General features: G+C 46.1%; 3 protein-coding genes across 6 annotated transcripts; 1 reads left to right on the forward strand and 2 right to left on the reverse strand.

Moving 5' to 3' along the window:
• Positions 1–473: 473 nt before the first annotated feature.
• On the reverse strand, positions 474–9,930 carry ABHD1 (abhydrolase domain containing 1). The gene is made up of 9 exons (XM_063299863.1): positions 9,633–9,930; positions 6,798–6,958; positions 6,491–6,676; positions 6,258–6,303; positions 5,936–6,048; positions 2,008–2,181; positions 1,811–1,859; positions 1,544–1,709; positions 474–1,468 (listed from the first exon to the last, which is right to left on the reverse strand). The coding sequence occupies exons 1-9, from the start codon at positions 9,819–9,821 to the stop codon at positions 1,230–1,232; spliced, it is 1,323 nt and encodes a 440-aa protein (XP_063155933.1). The 5' UTR covers positions 9,822–9,930; the 3' UTR covers positions 474–1,229.
• A 4,654-nt stretch (positions 9,931–14,584) lies between these two features.
• LOC134494267 (uncharacterized) lies at positions 14,585–16,044 on the reverse strand. Its single transcript, XM_063299756.1, is given in 3 exon segments — positions 14,585–15,201; positions 15,265–15,639; positions 15,708–16,044. Coding segments are annotated over 3 exon segments (1,329 nt in total).
• A 1,578-nt stretch (positions 16,045–17,622) lies between these two features.
• CGREF1 (cell growth regulator with EF-hand domain 1) lies at positions 17,623–25,262 on the forward strand. Of its 4 annotated transcripts, none has more exons than XM_063299891.1 (6): positions 17,623–17,694; positions 18,582–18,749; positions 18,946–19,017; positions 19,599–19,669; positions 22,229–22,353; positions 23,926–25,262. In XM_063299891.1, the coding sequence occupies exons 2-6, from the start codon at positions 18,673–18,675 to the stop codon at positions 24,268–24,270; spliced, it is 690 nt and encodes a 229-aa protein (XP_063155961.1). In that variant the 5' UTR covers positions 17,623–17,694; positions 18,582–18,672; the 3' UTR covers positions 24,271–25,262. The 4 variants fall into 4 exon arrangements, with proteins under 4 accessions (XP_063155961.1, XP_063155952.1, XP_063155956.1 ...); XM_063299882.1 differs by lacking the exon at positions 17,623–17,694 and adding an exon at positions 17,701–18,032 and having other exon boundaries at positions 18,666–18,749; XM_063299886.1 differs by lacking the exon at positions 17,623–17,694 and adding an exon at positions 17,923–18,032.
• Positions 25,263–25,284: the final 22 nt, after the last annotated feature.

The following is a 25,284-nucleotide window of genomic DNA, read 5'->3' on the forward strand; positions in this document are numbered from 1 at the left end:
CCATATTTCCTGACGGGGAAAACTTGAGCAAGAGGTATGTATTATGATATAGCAGCACTATTTTTCTGTTCTTTTTCCTGAGTCTCCAAAATGAAAGGGGGAGCATTAACTGTCTTTTTTTTTTTTTAGCTAAATGACCAGCTTTTACGATTTCATTCTGCTTCTGTGATCTTTTCAATTGTATAATAATGAAATAGCCCAGTTTTTCAGTTTATTGGGAAAAAGAAATATATATGCTTTTATTGGAAATGGCTGATTTGGTCTAGGTACCAAAAGCTATTGTAAAAGATGGCAGCAACTGAACAACATTGGCTGATCTTGAAAAAGTAAGGCAGGTTCAATTGGTACATGGATGAGACATCACCAGGAAATTGCAGTGTTGTTGGCTAGACCAGGAAATTGACAAATCATGCTGGAAGAGGGCAATGACAAATCACTCCCATTGTGTTGCCAAAAATCAGCAGGATTCAAGCTTGACCAAGGGAACTTTACTTTTACCAAAACCAAAATAATGGCCCCCTCTCCTGGGGTCTCCTCTCTTGGGGAAGATTGATCCAGGTTTCATGCAATGGAAGTACTGTAGCTGATTTTTCAGAAGAGGAAAAGGACCAAACACTATTAACTATTCCCCGAGGCAGAAACCATTCCAGAAGATGGTATTAAAGTATCTAACAAGTTACCTTCCCAAATGCAGCAGAGGCTGGTTGACAGAGATTCAGGCTGAAAACAGGGCAGGGGATTGTAGGATGAAGTGTCTGGTAACCATCTCCTTTTTTGCAAAGCGTCATTCTAAGATATGGCCTCAGGCACAATTTAAAACCCACTATTTCACCTGCAGTTTCTCTAAACTTTTAGCCAAATATTTTTTAGAGAAAGGCACACAGAGCTGTTCTGTACAGGAGAATCCAGGGTGGAGGTATTAAAACAATAGGGAATAGTTGATGCCAACTTCATGCTTGGAACAAACAGCCACATGCCAAAATATTAGGAAAGCAATCCTGTATTCTGCTGATCATCATTACAGCATCTCCACAGTCATCCGTGCTTGCCCTTCATAGCAGCAGATTCTGGCTAGAAGCCCCTTGGAAAAAGGAACAGGTATCCCAGGAGGACAGAAGCGACACTGTGCATGGTAGTGCCATCAGTTCTGCCTCAGAGGTGTCTCCTCTAACGGAGGTCACATTCACACCTTCCCTCTGTATGGGAAGGAGGATCATCTTGGCTCTTGATCACGTGCTGGGTATCTTTGTATTTAAGTTCTGTCCAAACTGTTGGCATTCCATGGCTGCTACTACAGCTGCCAGTTCCTCCTGATGTTTGAAAACAGCATCCATAAACTGGGTAAAGACACGGTCCATGTAACTCTGATGCCGAGGCAGGAGCCCTTCCAGGAAACCAATGTGGCCACCTCGTGTGGTCACTAAGAGGGCCAGGGTGGGCACATGCTGCACTGTCTCTGTGGGGATAGCTGGAAGAGGACAGAACAAATCAAAGCAGGCTCCCTAGCGGCCTTTCTCTACCCCAGGGAAAGTATAGGACTCACCATGTTGAGGGGAGAAGGGGTCATCTGAAGCATTCAGGCACAACACTGGCACGTGGAAGCGATGTACCTTCTGGCAGGGACTGGCTGCCTGGTAATACTCCTGACATGACTTGTAACCAAAGGCCACAGCTGTATAGCGCTCATCAAATTCCCGGATGCTGCGAGCCTGGGAGAGCAAATGGGGTGGGGGAGAAGAGACAACATAAGGGTCAAGGCATGGAGCAGAGCTCAGGGTTAGGAAAGGTGGGGAGGGTGGAGTGGTGGTACCTTCAGCACGTGATCCACATCTAATCTCTCTTCAATGACCTTTCTGTGTCTGGAAGAAGAAGAGGGTTAGTGGGGGAGGGAAGGAAGACTTCCTGGAAGGTAGCAGTGATACCTGCCTGAGTTGGCAGAGCTGGGATTTGCCTGCCCGAGTTTCTCAGCCCTGAGCCAAGCAAGGTCTCATTGTAACATGCACTCACCGTTTGATCAGCTTGCACAAGTTGGCTGTGATGTACTGATTGAAGAGGAATTGGTTGAGGGGCTGCTCAAGGGAGTAGATTGTCTCAAATGAGTCCCAGCTCACTGAGCAGGTCATGGCAGCCACCAGTCCAGCCTCCTGTCCCTTCTGCCCCAGATAGTTGAGCACCAGGACCCTGTCAGAAGAGAGTCTGAGTGGATTTGGGCTGGGTTGGGCAGCGCTGGACACCTGGCTTATCCCTCTCTGACCTTCTATTTATTACTCAAAAGACAGCTGGGAGCAGAGAGAAGGCCTGCTTGAAGCTTTGCCATCCCATCCCATTCTCACATTATAAATGTTAAACTTTCCTAAAGAAATTCCAATTCAGGAATCTATTAAAAGAACATGTTTTGCTGGATAAAAGTTCAAGATAGCTTTCAAGTGACACAGAACTCTTCAGAAAAGAAGGATTCAAGCTAAAGGCTGTTCCTCCCCAGACAGTATCAAATCTCATCTTCTGGAGTAGAGTCCTCTCCAGCAGAGGATGAGAGAGAAAAATGAAACCCCTAAGAGATTATTTGGACCTACTTTCACAGCAGCTACCTGTACTAAGTTCCCACTGGACAGCTTCCCTCAACTTGATGCCCTTCAGAAACCTGGATTCTCCCCAGCCTTCTCAACCAGGTTGGCTGCTAGTACATAGCCACCTCTCTTTTGACCTGGCTGTTAGTTTAAAAGCATCGGAGTCATAGCTCCTTATTGGTGCAAAAACAGAAGCATTATGAATGGATTCAGCTAGATCTATTTCTAATGGAAAAAACAAGGCAGATTTAAAATATTTAACTGGCCTAAAAATACTCAAATGATGGCATCTTCAGAAGTACACCACATTCAGTTGCTTCATCAAAATGCCAAGTAGCCCCAGGGCCTTCTGGTATAAGCAAGTTAGGGTCAGTGGTAAAACAGATTTGAAACACCAAAGCTTGCCTTTGGCCAAGCAAGTTGCATCTGTGGTTTTCATTTCCAACTAAAGAAGTCCTGGCTATATATCCTCCTGAAATAGTTACCTACGAGTAATAGATGGGGTTTCTCTGCATATAGAAAACGTTTTTACCTCAAGAGGCATCTGCTCAGTAAGAAGATAGTAAGAGATTTACAATGCCAGAGGCAAGTTCCTATTTTGCACAGGATGTTCTAGAAAAAAGAGAGAGTTTGGTGTTGCTGACTCATATCCACCGCCACCATGACTGAGCAAACAGACATCTGGGCTGCTTTTCATCCAGATTTATCAAGTAGGGACAAAGTTCCATCTCAAAAGCTTTGTTGCAGCTTCATGGTTGGTTCCAACATGAAAGAACATGGTGCTCTGTCAGGTTGTTCTCTGAAGCTGTTTCATTGGCTATTGCTACTCTCTTGAACTCTGAGATAAAAGATCAGACAGTCCATAAGCAGCTGGGAAGGGAAAAAAAAGCCTCTTTAGACCTTCATCTCCAGTATTTCCACAAAGAGTATCTACAAAATGAGTAGGCAGCCTTTGACCTACATGCAGCCATCAACACCCTATCTGCAGCCTCCAACACTTTCGTTTTGATTTTTTTCCCATGAGAGGGCTAAGGGTTGAAATGGGTGCCACAAGCATTTATATCTGCTTTATTCCTTAAGTTCCTTAGGAAGGAGGCCGTGGCAAACCACTTCTGAAAAACCTTGCTGAGAAAACTGCAGGGACTTGTCCAGGCAGTCTCTGAGAATCGGACACGACTGAATGGATTAAAAACAAAATCCTTAAAAGCTCCTGAATCGTAACAAAATTAGCCTGATCCTTGGAAAAATTAAGGGATAAAGTGCCTCTGGTTTAAGCACTGATTTTGCTCTTGCACATGCAGAAAAAAGTTCCCAAATCAGCCATTCCTGCTCCGTTGTCGTTAAATCATCGGCCCCAAAGGTTGCACATCCTGTTCTATATCTGCAGCTTAGCCCCCAGACTGCATGGGGATGAGGAAAGACCACTGAAAAAGCTAACAAAACATCATCTTGCTGGGCTCCATCAGCAGGAATGGAAGGTCTGAGTGTACTGGAGAATCAATACGAGGAGGAATGAGACCTGCATTTTCATTGGGAAGATTACTGTATTGCAACAGACTACTGTGCTTTACAGCTTTTTAAAAAAATCACTTTGTTCTACATTGCTTCTCACCTAAAAAAAAAGTGCTTATGGCCATTTACAAAGACTGACAAAAATCAGGAAATAAACAGTGCTGCTGAAGTCATTCCCTTGCCTATACCTTGCAAACGATCAAAGTGTGATGCACTTTGTTCTACATTGTTTTGTTGTTTATTCGTTCAGTTGCTTCCGACTCTTCGTGACTTCATGGACCAGCCCACGCCAGAGCTTCTTGTCGGTCGTCAACACCCCCAGCTCCCCCAGGGACGAGTCCGTCACCTCTAGAATATCATCCATCCATCTTGCCCTTGGTCGGCCCCTCTTCTTTTGCCTTCCACTCTCCCTAGCATCAGCATCTTCTCCAGGGTGTCCTGTCTTCTCATTATGTGGCCAAAGTATTTCAGTTTTGCCTTTAATATCATTCCCTCAAGTGAGCAGTCTGGCCTTATTTCCTGGAGGATGGACTGGTTTGATCTTCTTGCAGTCCAAGGCACTCTCAGAATCTTCCTCCAACACCACAGTTCAAAAGCATCGATCTTCCTTCTCTCAGCCTTCCTTATGGTCCAGCTCTCGCAGCCATATGTTACTACGGGGAACACCATTGCTTTAACTATGCGGACCTTTGTTGTCAGTGTGATGTCTCTGCTCTTAACTATTTTATTGAGATTTGTCATTGCTCTTCTCCCAAGGATTAAGCATCTTCTGATTTCCTGACTGCAGTCAGCATCTGCAGTAATCTTTGCACCTAGAAATACAAAGTCTTTCACTGCCTCTACGTTTTCTCCCTCTATTTGCCAGTTATCAGTCAAGCTGATTGCCATAATCTTGGTTTGTTTAGCTGCAAGCCAGCTTTTGCACTTTTGTTCTACATTGCTTCCCACCTAAAAAAAAAGTGCTTATGGCAATTTATAAAGACTGATGAAAATCAGGGAATACCGTGCTGCTGAAGTCATACTTGTGGCCATACCTTGCAAACAATCAATGTATGATGCAATTTATGGGGTAGGCATGGCAAACAGCATTGTCCCAAAGGAGGAAAGCAAAGCTACCCTCAGAAGGTTGGATAGAGGCTTTTTAGATCGGTAGGGAAAGTCATATTTAGTAGAGGTTGGTGCCTTATTATGAGCTTGAGATGGACAAGAACTAGGCTGAAGATACAGTACAATCAGAGCTTCTGTGCTGCAAGCCTTTTTAAAAGTTCTTGAGAGGCTATAAGCAGAAAGCTCATTTAAGGCCCAACCCTTTTCTTTTCATGGCATCTTTAGGTCAAGACAGTGAACTTTTTGTGGCTGATGGTCACATCTTCATTGTTTGTTTTTAAGCCTCCAAGTGCTGTTGGAGGCATGGTTCATGATGAGTTGACTTCATCAGAATACGCAGGGCAAAACTTTTTGGCTCTGTTGATAGGGTGTTGGGTTGGGGAGTTTAAAGAAGCCCAATAGGTGTATCAAGTTTTCATGTGCACATGGTGCCCCTTATTTTAGGAAACTGGAGGAATTCAGGCTACTGAAAATTGTGCTGTTAAATATTGGTGGTGCAATCTAGAAACGCTCTAAGTCCACAAAATGGATGCTAGAAACCATACAGAACCTGAGGATTGCTCATCCCGTCCTATATCTATCTATCCATATCCATACCTATATCTATCTAATCTATATCTATCTATCTATATTTCTGTGTGTGTGTATACACACACATACGCATTCAGATGCTGCCTCCAGGTGTGCTCCCTGGGGCCAGAAAAATGTGCCTCCCCATTTTCCCTTCCTTTGCCCAACCTGAACCTCACCCGCCGAGAGAAATGCCAACCGCCATCAATGGTGCACAAGGGAACTGGCACTTGATGTGGCCCACCACAAGCTCTAAGTCCTCAGTATTGGTGGCACAGTAAGCCCGGTGCGTCTGAAAAGAAGAGAGAGGGACATGGATGGGGGACCCAGAAGCAATCCCAGAACAGCAACAAAGAGCTGCCTCTTCTAAAAGAGAGAGGCATACATACCTATGGGTCAGCTGTGACAGACAGGTCCTCCCTCCCCATGAAGTTACAAAGCATGTAACTGCCAACATATACACACAAAGGCAAGTCTGTGCTAGACTGCAATAGCACTTACCAGCAGCTCTTCTCCTTTGCACCCTCGATTATTAAACACAACAGCCCTGGAAGGGAGAAGGGTGGTTTCCATGAGAAGACACCATTCTTCATTTTGACACAGCCCCTCTACTTATTAGCCCTCAAACAGAACTGGACTCCCAAATGAATGTAACACTTGACCCAAAGTGGCAAGGAATCCAGTTCTCCAAGTCTCAAAGCCACAGGTGGTGGTGTTTTTTTTGTTATTCTCACCTGTAGCCCTGGCACTGAGTCCTGCATACCAAATGCAGAATATACGTCTCTTGGCTGTTGCCTGTCAAGCCTGGCAAAAACAGGACAATGGGGCAATTTTCTGGGTCAGGGTGGCAAGTGCTTCCTTCCTCAGGATCAGCCCAGTCCAGGAACAGCTGTCCTCCATCTGCAGTTTGTAGCAGTTCACTGAATGAGAAGTGAAAAGACAAGGCAATGTGGACAGAGTGGCACTTAAGGTCACATCCACTGCCCCAACCCAACAGTGCCCAGAAGTAACAGTGGCCTCCCTCCCTCACAGTGGACCCACCTGCGGTAGGAGACAAATGGGCAGGATTTGATAAAGACACGGACAATGGTCTGAAGCCGACCCTCAAAGCACCATGGTGTAGGGTAGAACGTCTCCTTCACAATGGGACAATATTTCTCCAAGAAGGCCTGGAAAGGCTGACAAGCTACCAGTAGTGGGTGCTGCAAAGGAACAGGTGGAATCATAAAGGGCTTGCAAAGCAAACCAAACTCAAGATGTCTCCCACTGTCCCTCAACATCTGGGGAAGAACAGCTACTCATCTAGCTGCCTGTGAAAAAGATGAATCACACTGAAGCAACAAGGCAGGAAAGCATAAACTAGAAGAAAGTGTCCCCCCCCCCGCAAAAAAACCTCCTCTCAGTACTACAAGTAGCTAATGAAAGGTTTATATGATATTTTAATTGTAAGATATAACAGAGCTTCAGAATGTACAGTAGAAAGCGGCCAAATTGATCAAAGGGCTGAAACGCCTTCCCCATGAAGAAAGTCTAGAATGGCTGGGACTCTCCAGCTTGGAAAAACAGTGACTGAGGGGGGTTATGACTTATCTATTTATTTACTATCCCGCCTTTATTTTTATAAATAACTCAAGGCGGCGAACATACCTAATACTCCTTCCTCCTCCTGTTTTCACCACAACAACCCCGCGAGGTGGGTTGGGCTGAGAGTGTGTGACTGGCCCAAGGTCACCCAGCCGGCTTTCATGTCTAAGGCGGGACTGGAACTCTCAGTCTCCTGGTTTCTAGCCCGTTGCCTTAACTGACTGAAGCATATAAAAAGAATGGACAAGGATAAGTTTTACCTCCTCTCTCAAAATGCTAGGACCAGAAGCCATCTAATGAGGCTGGTTGGGAAAAGATTTAGAACAGACAAAAGGAAGCACTTCTTCACCCAGCAGATAATTGATTTATGAAACTCATTCCCACAAGATGTGGTGATGACCACTAATAGATGGCTTTAAAGGGGGATTGGATACATTCACGGAAGGGAAGCCTGTTAAGGGTCCTTGGACTGGAAGACTTAGTGTCATCTCAGGGTTGGGGCTTGCCTGCTCCCAACCACAAGCTGCGAATGAATAATGGCTGAGAGGGGCATGTCTGCCTCTCCGGCTTGTGAGCATCCCAGAGGCAACTGGTTGGCAACTTCCACAGTAGCCAACACAACAAACTACTGAAGATGGAGATTGGCCTGATCCAGCAGGGCTATTCTTGCATAATATAGATATACAGGTATGTGTAGGCAAGCAAATCAAGATTACAGTGATAATAGTCACCTGTGGAATTATTTTTGAGGGTCATTAGTGTCAGAGCTGCCAGTTTCTGGGAGGGAGTTAAGCTGATCCCTCTGAAAGATATGCCCTAATTTAGCAACCCTACAGCCATAACAATGAAGGCACAGATTTTGTAATAGGATCCTAGGATCTGCTTCTCAGCAGGCAATTAGTTTGTCCTTATACTGTAAATGGCTTTGGTTTCTTAAAATTTAAACCTGTAATACAGGGTTCAACTGAGTGTGAAATGGTGAACTCTGCATGGGTTTCCCCCTGGATATCAAGGCTAATGTCTTTTGTGGCAGGCTTGAGTGTGTGAAATGGAGTTTAGCCTTCCTAATGGGGACTGTCTAGGGCTTCTTGGCTTTTGATGGGGCACTGGTCCAGCTGTCTAGGCCAGCATGTTCCCGAGACCCGGTTTGGTGTAGCAGTTAAGTAGTAGTAGTAACCAGCAAATTTTAAAAAATAGTCAATGACCAGCAAATTTAAAAAAGAAAACAACTCCCTTTGGCTTGGAAACTGGCTGGATGACTTGGGGCCAGGCATTCTTTCAGCCCAGCCCAGCCCAGCCCACCTCACAGCATGGTTGCTGGGGGGAAAACAGGAGGGAGCATTATGTATGTTGCCTTCAGTTGTACAAAATAAAAGCAGGATAAACATCTAAATGAACTATTTATAATGTGAATTAGCCAAGCTGCAAAGGCCTCTCCCCAGGAACACCTTGCAGCAAAAGCAAGCATGCCTCCACCCACAGGAAGGGCTAACTGCAAACAAACAAAATACCTGCCAAGGTTTTGGCTAGAGGTATGATAAAAATCGACCAAAGACCAGCTTGGACATCCCTGAATGAGGTGGAAATGTATATTCCATAGAAAAAATAAAACTACATAAAGGCAATTGTATGTTGGCCAGAACAAGCCAACATCTGACAATTAAAATGAAGGAGAGAAAGGAGTGGGCAGGGGAAAGCAAGAAAGCAAGTGGAGAGTTTCTGTCCCTAATTATTCCTATAGCACAATGGTTCTCAACCTTGGCAACTTTAAGATATGTGGACTTCAACTCCCAGAATTCTGGGAGTTGAAGTCCACATATCTTAAAGTTGCCAAGGTTGAGAAACACTGCTCTAGCAAGAGCAGAAATTACAACTTGTAAGTGCAGAATGCTTCATTTTAGTGGCTTTCTGGCAAGCTCCCACAGGGGCACCCCCGGTAGTAAGGCAGTAAAAAGCAGAAAGGATAGAAAACGGGGGTCAGAGAAAGAACCTTGCTTTGGGGGCCAACAGAAAGACAGGAAAACATCTGAAGCTGGGCCTCCAGAGACCCTACGCCCCCTTTCGTGGGGCTCCCTTTTGGAGCTTGGTGGGAACCCTCTGATAAACTCCAGGGAAATTCAGCGTCGTTTTCATTTTCCGTCGCCCCCGAAGAAAGAAAAGGGAAAAAAGGCAAAAGCCGCTTCGCCCCTCGCGTGCAAACAGGCTCCACTCCATCGCCTCGGAACTTTTCCTGCCCGCCCCATCCCCGCAAGGGTGCCCAGAGAAGCTGCAGCGCCAGTGCTTAAGGCTGACCTTGGGGACGCACACCCAATAGTACAGGAGCCAACCGGTGCTGAAGCCCACCAACAGCGACAGTCCCAGCATCGTCTTGACTTTGTCCTCCTCGTCGGCGGGAGTCAGATTCAGCCGGCGGCCAGGCAAGGAAGGCGCTGCTAGGGCTAACGAGGCGAACTCAGCCCAGAAGGACAGGCACCGCCCCATTTGTAATAGGCGGGCGCCTTTTTTCCGTCAGCCGCTGCGGCCATCTTTGGGATGGGCATTCCCGTTCATCCCACCCGGCGGGAGGCGAAAGAGGCCCGAAGTCCGATCTGCTGTGCCAGGACTGCCGGGTTCAAGTGCTCGCTGAAGAGCGGCCTTGCGATTCTCCCACTTCTAATGCCATTTCACAGTGGCTCTCCTTCCCTTTTCTGGAGAGGGAAGGGAAGAGTCCGCGGCGATCTTTCCCGAGCGTTTCCTTGTAAGGGACTAACTCACCTTTATTGAATCTTCATTCATTTCCATCACGATCGTGTCCGCGCTGATCTTGCACTGCACGAAAATTGGCGCAGGAGACCAGCCGGATTCCCTACGACAATCAGATGAGGGGAAAAATCGGGAGAATGAGCAGAGAGACTAATGAGAAAAAAACTTCCGAAGGCAATAAAGGGAAGAGGGACCAGAGGAGAAAGAAAGCATTAGGGTTACTGGAAAGATGATTGTATATCTGATATACAATAAGGAAGCATTAAACTGACAAGATCGTCTCCCCCGAGCTAATCGAGGGCGTCGGGGGTGGTGGGGAGAAGGATATAACGAGGGACTGCTGTTTTATGATTCCACTCACAAGGAAATAAAGAGAACTTCTGAACGTGGACAAACACTCTCGTCATGTTTGCCAGATGAAGCTTGGACTTCCCACACTAATACATGGGTGGAAGAAGGTCAAACCTTTTCATTCATTCCTATTAATCATATTTGTGTTGATTAAAATCAAAGGCAGTGTAATTGTGTCCCATTTCATCCAACACAGCTACCCTGCAACAGGAAGGCTAGGCTGACACTGGTTTTTCTGGCCATCACACTAAAGTTACCTAAAGAATTAGAGATTGCATTTGCACATTTCAAGTCTGGTTATATTAAACTAAATTAAGTTTGGGGGTATAGTATTTACGCAACCCCCCGCACAAATATATTTACTAACTAGATTAAAAGCGGGTGTGGGAATCAAGCCACTGATTGAGTTCAAACACTATGTTTACTTGATTATTAAAGACATTGTAGGAGAGCTGTGTTTGTCTACGGTAGCCAAAAATCAGGATTTGGGTAGTATCTTTTGTAAGAAATTTTATTTAAAAGCCTAAGCTTTTGTGATCTGGTGAAGTGATTTGACTTTGTTTTTATATATGATAACCTCATCAATACTTTTATATGCTTAAAGGTGGAATGGGCGAATGGATGGTGAAGTTGATGGAATTCACTGAGATGGCGAAATTGACATTGATTAGAGAAAAGACATGACTAATTTTATGGCAAATTGGAAGCCCCTTTTGGACTTTTTGTGTGAAATAGAAAAGAATAGATTTATGATATATGGGTTTGATGATTAATAATATTAGTTGACAATAGAAAAAATGGACATTATGTTATTCCATTCATTTGATCTTCTGATGATGCATCTGAGGAAGTGAGCTGTAGCTCATGAAAATTTATGCCTTTTAATAAATTTGTTTGTTTGTTTATTTTATTTTTCAGATTTTTATCACCGCCCTTCTCCCCCAAAAGGGGGACTCTGGGCAGTTTACAATAAAATTAACAATTAAAACCATTAAACATGTAAAATACAGTACAAAGAGCCAAATATAAATAGGAATAAAAGAAATATAAAATCCAAGTAGTGATGAGATCTAATTCAGTGGGGAGGGCGCTACGGCGCCAGCCACACCCAGGAAGAACTATTGCCCTTCCCATCCCAGGCGAGGTGGCAGAGCCAGGTCTTCAGATTCTTCTGGAAGGCTGGGAGCAAAGGGGCCTGCCTCACCTTCTGGGGCAGAATGTTCCAGAAGGCAGGTGCCACTGCAGAGAAGGCCTGCCTCCTGGACCCCACCAAGTGGAATTCCCTTACTGACGGGGTCCACAAGTGCCCTCTCTGCATGACCAAGTGGGACGGGTCAATGTCATGGGGATGAGATGGTCCCTCAGGTAACCTGGCCCCACACCATGTAGGGCTTTAAAGGTCATAACCAACACCTTGAATTGGACCTGGAGGCAAACTGGCACCCAGTGCAGCTCATGCAGCAGTGGTGTCACATGTGCCAATCTTGGGGCACCAATAACTGCCCGCACAGCTGCATTCTGGACCAGCTGAAGCTTCCAGATACTCTTCAAGGGTAGCCCCATGTAGAGTGCATTGCAATAGTCTATATGGGAGATGACCAGGGCATGAATAACTGTTTGGAGGACATCTTGATCCAGGAGAGGGCATAACTGGTGCACAACACAAAGTTCTGCAAAGGCCCTTCTGGCCACGACTGCTACCTGCTCTTCAAGCAGGAGCCATGATCCCAGGAGAACCCCCAGGTTACGCACTGGGTCTGAATGGGGTAATGCAACCCCATCCAGAACTAAAGATGACAGCTGTCCTATCAGCCAGGAACCACGCTGAGACAAGGAACAGGTCTCTAGTGTTTTATTGTTGCTACATAACAGGGAAATCCTAACAAACTGAAGCAGCGTGGGAAAAACCCAGACATATAAACCCCAAAGGTTAAGGCGGGCCCGATCGGTGTCTCTTGGAATGGCTACCTAATTCCTCAGTGCTACGCATGCGCTTTACAGCCTGGATGGGAGCCCTCTGCTCGCCATCCTTACTCATGACAACAGCTTCCCAGATACAGAGGAGCCATCAACCCACAGCCACTCCATCTTACCAAGTTCAGCTGAAGCCCGTTGTTCCCCATCCAGACCCTCACAGCCCACAGGCACTGAGAAAGGGCAGTCACCGCATCACTTACCTCACCTGGGATGGAGATACATAATTGAGTATCATCAGCATACTGATGATGCCTCATCCCACGGTGACGGATGATCTCACCTAGCGGTTTCATGTAGATGTTGAATAGGAGAGGAGAGAGAACCGAACCCTGCGGCACCCCACAAAGGAGGGGTCGAGGGTCAGATCTCTTGCTCCCTATTACCACCAATTGGGACCGGCCCTGGAGGAAGGAGGTGAACCAGCACAAGACCATGCCGCCCACCCCCAACTCCCTGAGCCTCCCCAAAAGGATACCATGGTCGATGGTATTGAAAGCTGCTGAGAGGTGAAGAAGAGCCGGGATGGATGCACTCCCTCCATCCTACTCCCGCCAGAGATCATCCATAAGTGTGACCAATGCCATTTCCATCCCATATCCTGGCCTGAAACCTGACTGGAAGGGGTCTAGATAATCCGTTTCATCCAGAATCCTCTGGAGTTGCAACGCCACCACTTTCTCAACCACCTTCCCCAAAAAGGGCAGGTGGGAGACAGGACGAAAATTGTCCAACACAGTAGGGTCCAGTGATGGTTTCTTGCAGAGGGGGTGTAACAAGTTTGTTAGTTGGAAAAGGTGCTACAAAACTTCTTCTGATTTTTGTGTTATTAAATTAACCCATTCTCTGAATTCACACACAGTAAACTAAAGGGCTGGGTTCATACAACTTGCATAGTCATGCACATACAAAAACTAATCAAGAGTTAAATTAATCAAGCCTGATGTATTATGAAAATGCACCTCTTTAAGCATACTGGGCAAACTCAGCCACTGAGAAAATGAAGTAGTTGGATCTCCTTAGCCAAGACAGACTCAGAACTCTGCCAGTTAATTGCTCCTTATACACTGGCTGGGTTCATGTAATAAACTAAGCCAAAATGTGAGGTTTCTTTTTTCTGGCGTGGTGCATGGGTGTGTTGAAACAAAAATAATCACTGTAGTTTACAAACCTAACTAAATATCGGTTATTCGGTTCACCATATTTAAATAAGTAGCTTGTTGTGAACATGGCTAACAATTTCCAGAACTCCACATCAACAAAAAATCATGGTGGAACATTTAAACCTGATAGTTGTATTATGAAAGAAGCATCAGCCAATTCTGTAAGATCAGTGAAAAATTCTGCCTTAATCATCTAGCACAAAGCTGGCTTTTCTTCCTAAGGTTTCAGTAGCGACAGGAACTAATCAGCCCAAAAGTAGTTTATTGTCTTGGACAATTAACATTTCACATTGTAAACAAAACCGACTCCTCTTTATTTCATTATAGGAATGAAACCCAGTCATGGAATTTATTTGGCAAATTATTTTGTCATAAAGCTTCCTAAATGTGGTTAATGTTTCACCATCTGCCAGGAATGTGCTCAGTTATTTATTATTGATTGATCATGTGCCATCAAGTCATTTCATTGCCCATTTTATATAGAAAGACTGGAATTGTTAGATTTAAATGACTTCTTCTTCTTCTTAGCATTTTTCCCACGCTATGGCAGGGTCTGCTTGTCGGCATATCCATCTCCAAGGCATCTTCAGGGGTGACGTTCACGCATTCCATGTCCTCCTTAATGCGGTCCATCCACCGTTTCTTGGGTCTACCACAGGGCCGCCGGCCACCAGGGTGCAGGCACATGGCTGTTTTTGCCACTGAGTCTTCTTTGCTGCGTGTGACTTGTCCATACCATCTGAGCCTTCCTTCCTGCAGTTTTGCTATAATTGGTGCGACTCCCAGTCGTCGGACGTCATTGTTCATGGCGTGGCCAAATTGTGTTAGTCCAAGGCACCACCGGAGCATTTGCATTTCCATCACGTGCAGGGCCTGCTCGTGCTTTGCTGTCACTGGCCAGCACTCCGATCTGTAGAGGGTGACTGGGCGCACTACAGTTCTGTAGATCTTTGACTCGAGGCGTAGGGGCATCCGACGATCACACAGGACTCCAGTCACCTGGTGCCACTTCATCTAGGTGGTGTTGACATGGGTGCGGGCATCCAGAAAGCTATCGCCATCACTGCATATGAGGGAGCCGAGGTACTTGAATTGCTCTACTTTCTTCAAGTCTTCTCCACCAATGCTGATGATTCCATTGGTTTGGGGGCCGCTTTCCATATACTCCGTTTTCTTGATGTTCAGTTGAAGTCCAAATTCGCCGAGCCGTTCATTCCATTGCTGCATTTGCTTTTGGAGGTCTGCACGTTGTTCATTCGCCAAGAAGACGTCGGCATAGAGGAGTGACCATGGGTGAGATGATTGGAGGTCATGTGTCACAGTGTCCATGCAGAGGACAAATAGTAGGGGCGAAAGTGCCGATCCTTGATGTACTCCAATGTTGATGGTGAAGGGAGGTGATGTTCCCACTGCACATTGGACCATACTGGTGATGCTGCGGTACAGTAGTTGGATCCACCGGACATAGGCTTTGGGGACATTATGAGATTGTAGGGCGTGCCAAATGAGTTTGTGTGGGACACGATCAAAGGCCTTGTCCAGGTCAAGGAATGCCATGTGGATAGGCTTGGTCTTCTTGCGGTGCTTCTCCAAAAGCAACTGAGCAGCATGAATGGCATCCATCGTTCCACTCCCTTTGATTGGTTTGGAGTGATGGAGACTCTTGCAGAGCCTGGCATCAATAACCTATTCAAATATTTTCATGGCATGACACAGCAGCCGGATCAGCCGATAATTTGAGCATTCGGTCACGTCACCCTTGCCCTTCCAAATTGGTACCATGGTACTGGTTGTCTAAGCTGCTGGGGCTGCACCCTCATCGATGATTCGGTTGAATAGGGCAGCGAGGATCGTGGCACCTTGGCAGCCGAGGATCTTCCATGCTTCGGCTGGGATGTCGTCAGGGCTGGTTGCCTTCCCATTCTTCATCGCTTCTTCGACCTCATTGATGGTAATTGGGGGCACAGGTCCAGAGACCAGATCGGCACTTTGGATTGGAGGGTGATCAAATTCCTCATTGCTAATTTTGGAGAAGTAATCGCTCCATTGGCGGAGGATGGAGGGTGGGTCTCAAAGGAGTCAGTGGTCTTCGTCCTTTATGTGTTTGACTTGGCCAATGTCCTGAGTGGTTGATGACGTGCATTGGCCAAGCGATAGATTTTATTTTCTCCTTCGGGCGTGTCCAATTTGTCATATACGTGCTTGTAGTAAGCAGTCTTGGCTGCCACTACTGCTCTCTTGGCAACCAATTTTTGCAACGTGTAGTGCCGGAGATCTTCATCGGTGCGAGACTGAAACCACGCTTTTAACTCCTTCTTCTTCTCCTTCACAGCTATTTGCACTTCTTCATTCCACCACCAAACTTGCTTATCGATGGCCCATTTCCCTGGCTTTGTCTTCCCAAGGATGGCTCTCGCTGCAGTGTGGACTTGTCTGACCAATTTGTCCCACATGGCCGATGCTGGCTGGTCCATGTCCACACTGATGGGACCAAGGGCAGCCGTGAACTGAGCTTTGCGCTCCGGTAAGCACCACCATTTTGTCCGCTCCACTCCAGTGATTCAGGGTCGCTTTCGGCCTAAGATGTTCAACTGGAGGTCTATGACGAGAGGCCGGTGCTGGGGGGCGATTGATTCCGAGGGGATCACTTTTACATTGGTCACCAATTTCTGGTTACGTCGTCTCACGAGAAGATAATCAATCTGAGTCCTGCGCCCACCGCTGGTGTAGGTGATGAGATGTGTAGGCCTTTTCTTGAAGAATGTGTTGGCCAGTTAGATTTAAATAACTAAACAAAATAGTTTCTTTCAGCAAAATAAAATAAATGAGAGTAGAATTAGAAAAATGCCACTACATGTTTTTACAATTTGAACTTAGCTGTTAAAAAACATTTAAACTCAAATTGTTATTTAAGTTTAGAAGCGTTTAAATACTCTGTTATTTACATCTGGCCATGTTTTTTAGGAAAAAAAATAACTAATTAGGAAAGTAACACAGCTACCTACAGCTAGATGGCAGCACATCACAAACTTTGGGTCATCTTAAAGGTAGTATTGGATGAAGTAGCCTTTTAACAGAACTTCTAAGGAATCCCAGGGTTAAAGACTAAGCTAGGAAAGGGGGAAAAAAAAGCAAGGGCAAACCACTTTATAATGTTGCCAAGAAAGCCCCATGGACAGTCTATGAAATCACCAGGAATTATTTGAAGTAGACTGGTATCTTTTTATTGGATCTGAGCTGTTGGCATGCACAATTGCTGCAAATAAAGAGGAACTTTAAGAAATGGCAACAGGTTGATGGCCACAATTCTCTAAGGATCCAGAACAAAGTAACATGCCCCCTTCTCCCATCCCTGGATGTTCTAGGTTCCAGTTTCTCTTCCCATTTCTTCTTTCTAGCACTTTAAAAGTTCGTAATGGAAAGTAAGGGAAACCTAAGCTATAGTTTCATCCAACTTCATTTTTCAAGAGGATCTGGAACTGAAGGAATAGGAAGAAGCAGAGCAGGTCCTCTGCAGACTTTTTAAAACGTATTTTGAAGTGTGTATGTATGTGGCATTGAACGTGGAGGCCCTGAACATGAGCCAGCCCTCCCGCCCTAACAGCACTATTACTTAAAAATGAAACTTCCTTCCTTAATTTCACCCACGCTATGTATGGCTCCTTGAGCTCAAAAGCAGAGGATGGAGTCTTCCGTGGGAGAGGAACTGCAAAAGGAAATTTTACCAATGCTCGTTCTGTAGGGCAGGCACAACCCGGAGCGATGCCCTCAGGAGCTCTGTGGAACTGGAAAAAAGACACTACCCGCAGTTTTCTCCTTCTCCCGTCCAGGAATCACGACGAGACCCTTGTGAGGGCTCTTTGGGAAGAGAGATTCCCTTTGGGGTTCCCGGGCTCGGTGCTTCATAGATCATGCCCCTCCACCGCGCGCCGGTGACCGGCTGGCAAAGAGCGCGGGGAGCAGCTAAGTTAACTGTCCTAGAGGAGCGCCAGGACGCGCAAGAGGGAGAGAGGCGGGAATGAATGTGTCTGCCAGCACCCGCCTTTCCGCCACGTGGCCCCGAGACTGCGGCCGCGAGACTGCGGCGCCGCGAAGCGACTGCGCCAGCAGAAGAAAGAGAGAAGGTCTGTCTCTACGCCCCTCCCGACCAAACCCCAGCACGCGGGTCCGTGCTGCGAGGCAAAGTCCCTAACCGGAGGAGATCCATGCGCAACAGTGTTGCTCCCTGCTGCTGTGCCACACCCTGCCCCGCAGAGGGTGAGGGCTGCCCTGCGGAATGGGTGTGCAACGGAGAGGGGGAGGGAGGACGGCGCCGCCGGACTCTCCAGCCCGAGGTCCTTGAGGGCAGGAATGGAGGCAAGAGCGCTTGGGCCCTAGGTTTTTCCACGCTGGCTCCGTTCCCTGCAGCTGGAACACTAGCAGTGGGAAAAGATAGGGAAGACCGTGCCACATCCATCGACAGGTCAGAGATGCTTTTTAACCATTCTATCTATTTTAAAGCAAAAAGGCTGACCGGCCAGTAGAAATTAATGGAGCAAATGGTGGTCCCTGCTGCAATGTGTTTCTCTTGTGGGCTAATTTTCTATTTGCAGTGAATGATGGGAGGGGACATACCGAGAAATGTGATTCCCCTTAGCTGCAGCTGAATGTAGTAAAGGACATGCTACTACCACTGCATGCCATCTTCTGACAGGTAATGTGTGGGAGCAGCATGAAAGGGGTGAGGTAGACTGGAATGTAGAACTATGTGCGGGAAGGAAGAACGAAGTATTGCCTCCCTGCTTGACTCAGGTTAGCTGAAGCAGTTATGGAAATGAATTTTAGGCTGTTAGTTCTTGAACCAGCATACCCGTACTTGTTGGCAAATTTGACCAGACTGACTTCTTCCTGATGGACAACTCATGACTCTTCTCTGCTTTCTTCTGGCTGGAAGCTTTGCTTTTGCTAGCCCACAGTGTGCAAAGGGAACCTCAATGTTCCTGTAGCACTACATGTATCTTTGTCATTGCAGGTAGCGGCGTCCATTCCTGAGAGATATTTTTACCCCCAGTGATCTGCAGGACGTGAACTGAAGTGCCTCCCCTCTGCCCACCAGGACCAGAATGAAGAGGCTACTTCTAGCAGTTTGGTTCTTCATTGTGCCAGCCAGCTGGGCAGCACCAAAGAACAGCAGTGGCAGGTACCACCCAGTAGAAAGGGATAACGGTGTCTGTGACCACAGAGGTGGGCAGCAAACTGTCTCCTAAAGGAGCCGTCAGAACTGAGAATGGGTCTGCAACCCATTTTCCATACTGCAGAGGAACATATAGTGAGGTGGTTAAACTTCTTTCTGCCTGCCCCCTTTGTGCCTGCCCCACTTTATATATATCTTCTAGGCCTGAGATCCCCCACGATTCCATGGATCAACCCATCCTGAATCCTCTGCACCCAGGCCAAGATTCTCTAAAGTGAGTACTTGTCACCAACAGGTGTACCTCTCCTGAAATTCAGCCCTTTTGCCACAGATGAAAGGTTGAGGTCCAAGAAGTCCAAAATGTGGTGCTTCTGTAGCTGGTTGAGGGTTGACTGATTGTCTTTCTGTCCCAATCCATCCCAGGACAGCTCCCTTCCCACTTTCTTTCCAAAAATAACACAGGGAAAGATTCCATCTTCCCATTCAGGTCATTTGTGTATTCCAGCTGAACCTGGGGGCTTTTTAGAGCTGGTTTCCACAGGCCTTGGCCTACCAACCTATGTTAATATTCATAATCAATCAGGCATATACTAGCTGGATTTAAATTACTCACTAGCCTAGGCTAAAATGGGGCTTGGTAGCCCCACTGAGTCTGGGCAGGCATCCAACAAAAAGGATTGGAGGCCCAAATGATTTTGTCTGCCAATCTTCCCACCCATCTACTCTGACAGCTACAGTATTCTCTGTGGCAGCGGTTGTTATGATCTTGTCCTTTGCAAGTCGGTCAGCCTTGTATCTGTGCTGTGGCTTGCTCCACTGTGCAATGTGACGGAGCTATGGCTTGGTCTGTCCTAGGGTGCTCCAAGACTACCTGGAGAACATTGGGCATCTGGATGGGGATGCTGCTGCCATGACAAGGGAACAGGGTAAGAACTTCACTACCTCATGCATGTTGTGAGGGCAAGATGAGGGCAGCTGGCAGCTCCTTGCTTTAGGAAACGGGCCCAGCTTTAAGCACACATTTAAAAAAAGGGGGTTAGGGACATGCCAGCAATGCAAGAGTTCCCCTCGTTCTGTTGTCCTATTTGAGGTTGGAAGAGATGTTCCAGCAAACAAATTATGCAGGATTATTTGAGAAAACATCAACAACAACATGTAAGAAAAACAGCCTAAGTTCTGAGTCCACAACAGCTGATTTTAACAGACTGAGAGAAACACCGTCAGTGCAAATAAAGAAAGCAAAACAAATTATATAAGCTGCCTGGATATCTTTCACCAAAGAGAAAACATCTCCTTTTGAAATCAGATGGCTTGGCTGCAGAAAGGTGCCACTTCTCTATCAATTTGCCTCCTTCGAATTATTCTGCTGGAAGGCAGAGCTTTTTTTGAGTCAGCAGTCATTTTTCAACCTTTTTTGAAGTTAACCCCTCAGGTTTAATTAAAATGCAAAGGAGAATCGATCGCCGTTTCCCTTTAAAAATTACCTTTTTGATCACAGCAAGCCTGGCTCTGATAGACAATAAAAAGATGGTTGTTTCTTATGCTGTAGTTTGAGAGGTTGCCTCATCCAATGTGGCCATCTCTGATATTTTGCTTTTGCTTTTTAATCTTGTGGTCAGGCTGAACCAGCTGATCCAAAGCCTATTATTATGTAGTAAAACTGGGGCCTAAAATAAATCCCCAGCTTGCCTTGTACTGTGAGATGGCTGGGCTTGTGCTGGGTGGCTGCCCTTTCCTCTGTTCTCCTCAAGATAGAAGGGAAGGAATTCAGTTCACTGGAGACAGTTCAGGATTCTCAGAGCCCTCTTTCCTACCCTTGTTCTCCCAAATAAAGCCAGAACACTCTAAATCAGCCTTTTTCAACCTTTGACCCTGGAGGAACCCTTGAAACATTTCTCAGGCCTCGGGGAACCCCTGCACATTTGGGCTCAGATATAGGCCAGAAGTTACAAAATTATTATATTTGGTTCATGTGTAGGCCTGTATATGTGCATTAACAGTGTTCTTAAACTAAAAATAAAGAATGAAACTTACCTCTTTAATGTGAAGTTGCCCGAATTTGAAATAATTTTTTAAAATAAATCATGATCTCCCAGGAAACCCCTAGTGACCTCTTGTGGGACCCTAGGGTGCCATGGAACCCTGGTTGAGAAACCCTGCTCTAAATCAGTCTCCCTCACCCCGGGTCTCTTTGCAAATGTACCACTTGCTAAGAAATGTTAGACATGCAGCAAGCTATGCCAGGCACAGAAGGTCCATGGCAGAGAATGCACAGGATTACTAGAATTCAGCAAGCTCAGTGTAGAAATACATGATTTCCTCTAAAGCAGTCAAAGCTGTTACTGGACACTGACAAAATGAAATGTTCTTGTAATGAAATATAGGTTTGTTTCTGCTGTTGGTGCTAATATGGATATAAATACTGCCTCTCAGGATGAATTCATTCTGTTATACTTAATTTGGAAATTGTTGCTTGTGATGTTTGCAGCCTGCCTTTCTCTTATTGGACAAGTTAAGCAGTAGACAGGCAGGCACGCAATATTTCCAGGCATGAATTGCCACTCGTGAACTAGCCAGGCCAACCTTGCTTAGCTTCAAAAATGCCTTTAGACCACATGCTTGGAATCATAAGAAACCGAAAATGCAGTGATCTTACCTTTGTTTTTTTTAAGCCCTAGCAGGTGCCAACAGGAAATGAGATAAACCTGGGCCAGCATGTATGGTCAAGAATGAGAAGCTAGCAATCTGGGGTTGCACTGTGGGAGAGGAAACCAGATTCCTTAGCCACCTCCCCCCAGTGATCAAGAAAGGTGGGGTTTGGTGGGAATATTGTGTTTAAGAAAAACATCGCCCTTCATAGAATCATTGAGTTGGAAGGGTCTCTGAGGTCATGGAGTCCAAACCGACTGCTCCATGCAGGAATCCAAATGAAAGCATTCTTGGCAGAGAGCTGTGTGGTCCCACAGAAGAGTCCCCCCTCATCTCTGTCGAATTGATTCCACTGTCAAACTGCTCTTACTACAGAATTAAGAAGCTTTTGCTAACGTTCACTTGGAGTTTGCTGTAATGGGCTGTGAGAATAACCTTGAGGAACAGGAGGAAGAGCTGCAACCAAGACAACGGTCAGATAAAAGAAATCTGAGTCCAAAGCAGGAATATAATTTGAGAAAACATCTAGAATTGACCCTCCCTAGTTCTCTTGTAGATAAAGGAAGGGAGGGGGGAGGCACTTTCAGACTTGCAAGATTCTGTTATTGTAACCTTATAATAAAAATAGTAATAGCATTCATAACTTTGGTTTCCTAGTCTGGTCTGCTGCGAAAGGCAGACGTCTGCCATGCTCTAACTTAAATCCATTATTCTACATCCTACACCCTGGTACAATGGAGAACAGTTCCCATCAGTAGCTTCCGCTCTGAGCAGTGTTGGCCTTTGCTGTTCTTTGGGTTCACTGTGCGTTCATTCTCCACTCCCATTCTTTCCAGCACTCTTGCTTCTCTTTGCTCTTCATGACTACGACAAAAGCGGGCGCTTGGATGGTCTGGAATTCATGAGGCTGCTGAGTGAGCTGGTGTCCCAACAGGCAAAAGGGCAGCCTGCACCAGACTTGGTAGGCACATTTTATTCCTAAGTCTAAGGTAAGGTCCAGCAATTCATGGAGCGAGAATTGCCAGATGTACAAGCTGGGTTTAGAAAAGGCAGAGGAACTAGGGACCAAATTGCTAATATCCGCTGGATAATGGAAAAAGCCAGGGAGTTTCAGAAAAACATCTATTTCTGTTTTATTGACTATTCCAAAGCCTTTGACTGTGTGGACCATAACAAATTGTGGCAAGCTCTTAGTGGTATGGGGATACCAAGTCATCTTGTCTGCCTCCTGAAGAATCTGTATAACGACCAAGTAGCAACAGTAAGAACAGACCACGGAACAACGGACTGGTTTAAGATTGGGAAAGGAGTACGGCAGGGCTGTATACTCTCACCCTACCTATTCAACTTGTACGCAGAACACATCATGCGACATGCTGGGCTTGAGGAATCCAAGGCTGGGGTTAAAATCGCTGGAGGAAACATTAACAATCTCAGATATGCAGATGATACCACTCTGATGGCTGAAAGTGAAGAGGAACTGAGGAGCCTTATGATGAAGGTGAAAGAAGAAAGTGCAAAAGCTGGTTTGCAGCTAAACCTCAAAAAAACCAAGATTATGGCAACCAGCTTGATTGATAACTGGCAAATAGAGGGAGAAAATGTAGAAGCAGTGAAAGACTTGTATTTCTAGGTGCGAAGATTACTGCAGATGCTGACTGCAGTCAGGAAATCAGAAGACGCTTAATCCTTGGGAGAAGAGCAATGACAAATCTCGATAAAATAGTTAAGAGCAGAGACATCACACTGACAACAAAGGTCCGCATAGTTAAAGCAATGGTGTTCCCTGTAGTAACATATGGCTGCGAGAGCTGGACCATAAGGAAGGCTGAGAGAAGGAAGATAGATGCTTTGGAACTGTGGTGTTGGAGGAAAATTCTGAGAGTGCCTTGGACTGCCAGAAGATCAAACCAGTCCATCCTCCAGGAAATAAAGCCAGACTGCTCACTTGAGGGAATGATATTAAAGGCAAAGCTGAAATACTATGGCCACATAATGAGAAAACAGGACACCCTGGAGAAGATGCTGATGCTAGGGAGAGTGGAGGGCAAAAGGAAGAGGGGCCGACCAAGGGCAAGGTGGATGGATGATATTCTAGAGGTGACGGACTCGTCCCTGGGGGAGCTGGGGTTGTTGACGACCAACAGGAAGCTCTGGCGTGGGCTGGTCCATGAAGTCACGAAGAGTCGGAAGCGACTAAACGAATAAACAACAAGGTAAGGCTGGCACCTTTGCCAACTCTTGAGTAATACACTAGACGGAGACTCTGCCTGTAGCTGCCCTCTCTCTTCTTGTCTGGTTGAACCCTACCTGAATCCCTGTTCTTAGTAGATAATGGACACTTGTGTCTATTCAAAAAGTATCTTGTTGGCCATGGTAGGGAAAGGATGCTAAACTAGAAGTGGCCTGATACGGCTCAGCTTTTTTTATCTTTCTTCTGTCTGTAAAAGATGTCAGTTATATTGTTCCTTATGTTAAAATTGTGTTGCTAATTGGAAAGCTGCCTTGACTCCCTCTGTATTCCTCCTCTCAGGTAGTGCCAATGGTGGACAGTATCTTGGAGACTCAGGACTTCAACTGGGATGGACTATTGGAGCCCTCAGAGTTATTTCTTCCTCCCCGGCAGGGAAAGAACCCAGGCTTCCTTACTCCCCGCAGTGAAGAAGATGGCACAGTCCTGTGGGCACTTCCTAAACCAAATGAACAAGCCATTGGCTTCCCAAGTCCCTCTGACCAACAAAGCAATGGTGGCTCCCCAGCTGCACCAGCAGTAGTTCAGGAGCAAGAAGTGATGGAGGACCTCTTGTTGAGCCCGCAGAAACATGTGGGAGACCCAGACCAGCAAGGGGAAGAGATGCCTTCTGCTCCAGGAGACTGAAATACGCCCTGTACATACCCTAAGTGATCGGCCAAGAAATGAGGACTGGAGGTCTGCAGGTCAATTTCAGAAACGGAATGCAGATAATTGCCCCTTTCACAGCATTTTCCTTCTATGCAATCTGTTCTGGCTTTCCAACTCTTCTCATTATCAAAGCAACATAGAATAGAACTCCTGTTCAGTCAGCTCTGCACCTTGTTGTCTATAGAGATCCCTTTCCAGCCTTCAAGGGATACATTCTCCCAAGCTATCCCATTCAAAACTTGAGAAACAGAAGCCACTAAAAAGTTATCACACCTCAATGGCTCCACTTTTTCCATCTAAATATGGAAACCTCTTCCCTCCCTCCCCCAGCACAGAGGACCACTGCCTTTCCAGGAGGTGATGCTACCTGGGTAGAAAAGCTCCCCCTAAACTGGAAGGCCTGCCCCAGGAGGTTGTCCTCCTGGATAATCTCTCTCTCTTTACAGAGCAGGCTCCAGCCACTTTGAGCTAATAGAGAGCCAACAGAAAAGAGCTTCCTTTAGGGTCTCCCACTCTGCCCTCCTCAAGTAAGGAGCTGTTACAGAGAGGGACAGACAGCACTCACCACTATAATTTCCCACTCTGGCCAAGGATCCATCTGTGCATGTCAAATGGTCACTCTCTCAGCTGGTGCCTTTGGGGAAAAGCCTACACTACACTGCAGAAGGCATCACTTGTGTCCATTGCCATGGGATTTTATTTATTTTTATTTATGAAATATATATGGCTGCCCATCTCACAAAAGTGACTCTGTGTGGCGTACAGAGATTAAAACAACCACCGCAACCTAAAAACCCATGACGCCCAAGGTTAAACCGGTAAACCCCAATCACAAAAGAAAATGCATCAGCAACAGCAGAGCTCACTTGACCTCCTGGCCCAAATGCCTGGGGAACAGCCAGAGATGCCTATGCTTCTCCTGTACTTCTGCTTCTCCAAATCTGCCAATAAATCATCTTCAAACTGAATGTGTTTCCGGACCATAAAGGA

This window comes from Candoia aspera, chromosome 1, assembly GCF_035149785.1.
Source record: "Candoia aspera isolate rCanAsp1 chromosome 1, rCanAsp1.hap2, whole genome shotgun sequence".
Lineage (NCBI taxonomy): Eukaryota > Metazoa > Chordata > Lepidosauria > Squamata > Boidae > Candoia > Candoia aspera.

Excerpts from the sequence above, each read along its gene's own strand:
- ABHD1 (XM_063299863.1), bottom strand. The coding sequence starts at position 9,821 with ATGGGGCGGTGCCTGTCCTTCTGGGCTGAGTTCGCCTCGTTAGCCCTA. Across the intron at positions 2,182-5,935 it reads GTTGGCATTTCTCTCGGCGG|GGTCCTGGTGCTCAACTATC; the intron begins GTGAGGTTCAGG and ends CTCTTCTGACAG. Across the intron at positions 1,860-2,007 it reads TTGTGCAAGCTGATCAAACG|ACACAGAAAGGTCATTGAAG; the intron begins GTGAGTGCATGT and ends TTCTTCTTCCAG.
- CGREF1 (XM_063299882.1), top strand. The coding sequence starts at position 17,776 with ATGCGCAACAGTGTTGCTCCCTGCTGCTGTGCCACACCCTGCCCCGCA. Across the intron at positions 18,750-18,945 it reads CCAAAGAACAGCAGTGGCAG|GCCTGAGATCCCCCACGATT; the intron begins GTACCACCCAGT and ends TATATCTTCTAG. Across the intron at positions 19,670-22,228 it reads TGCCATGACAAGGGAACAGG|CACTCTTGCTTCTCTTTGCT; the intron begins GTAAGAACTTCA and ends CATTCTTTCCAG.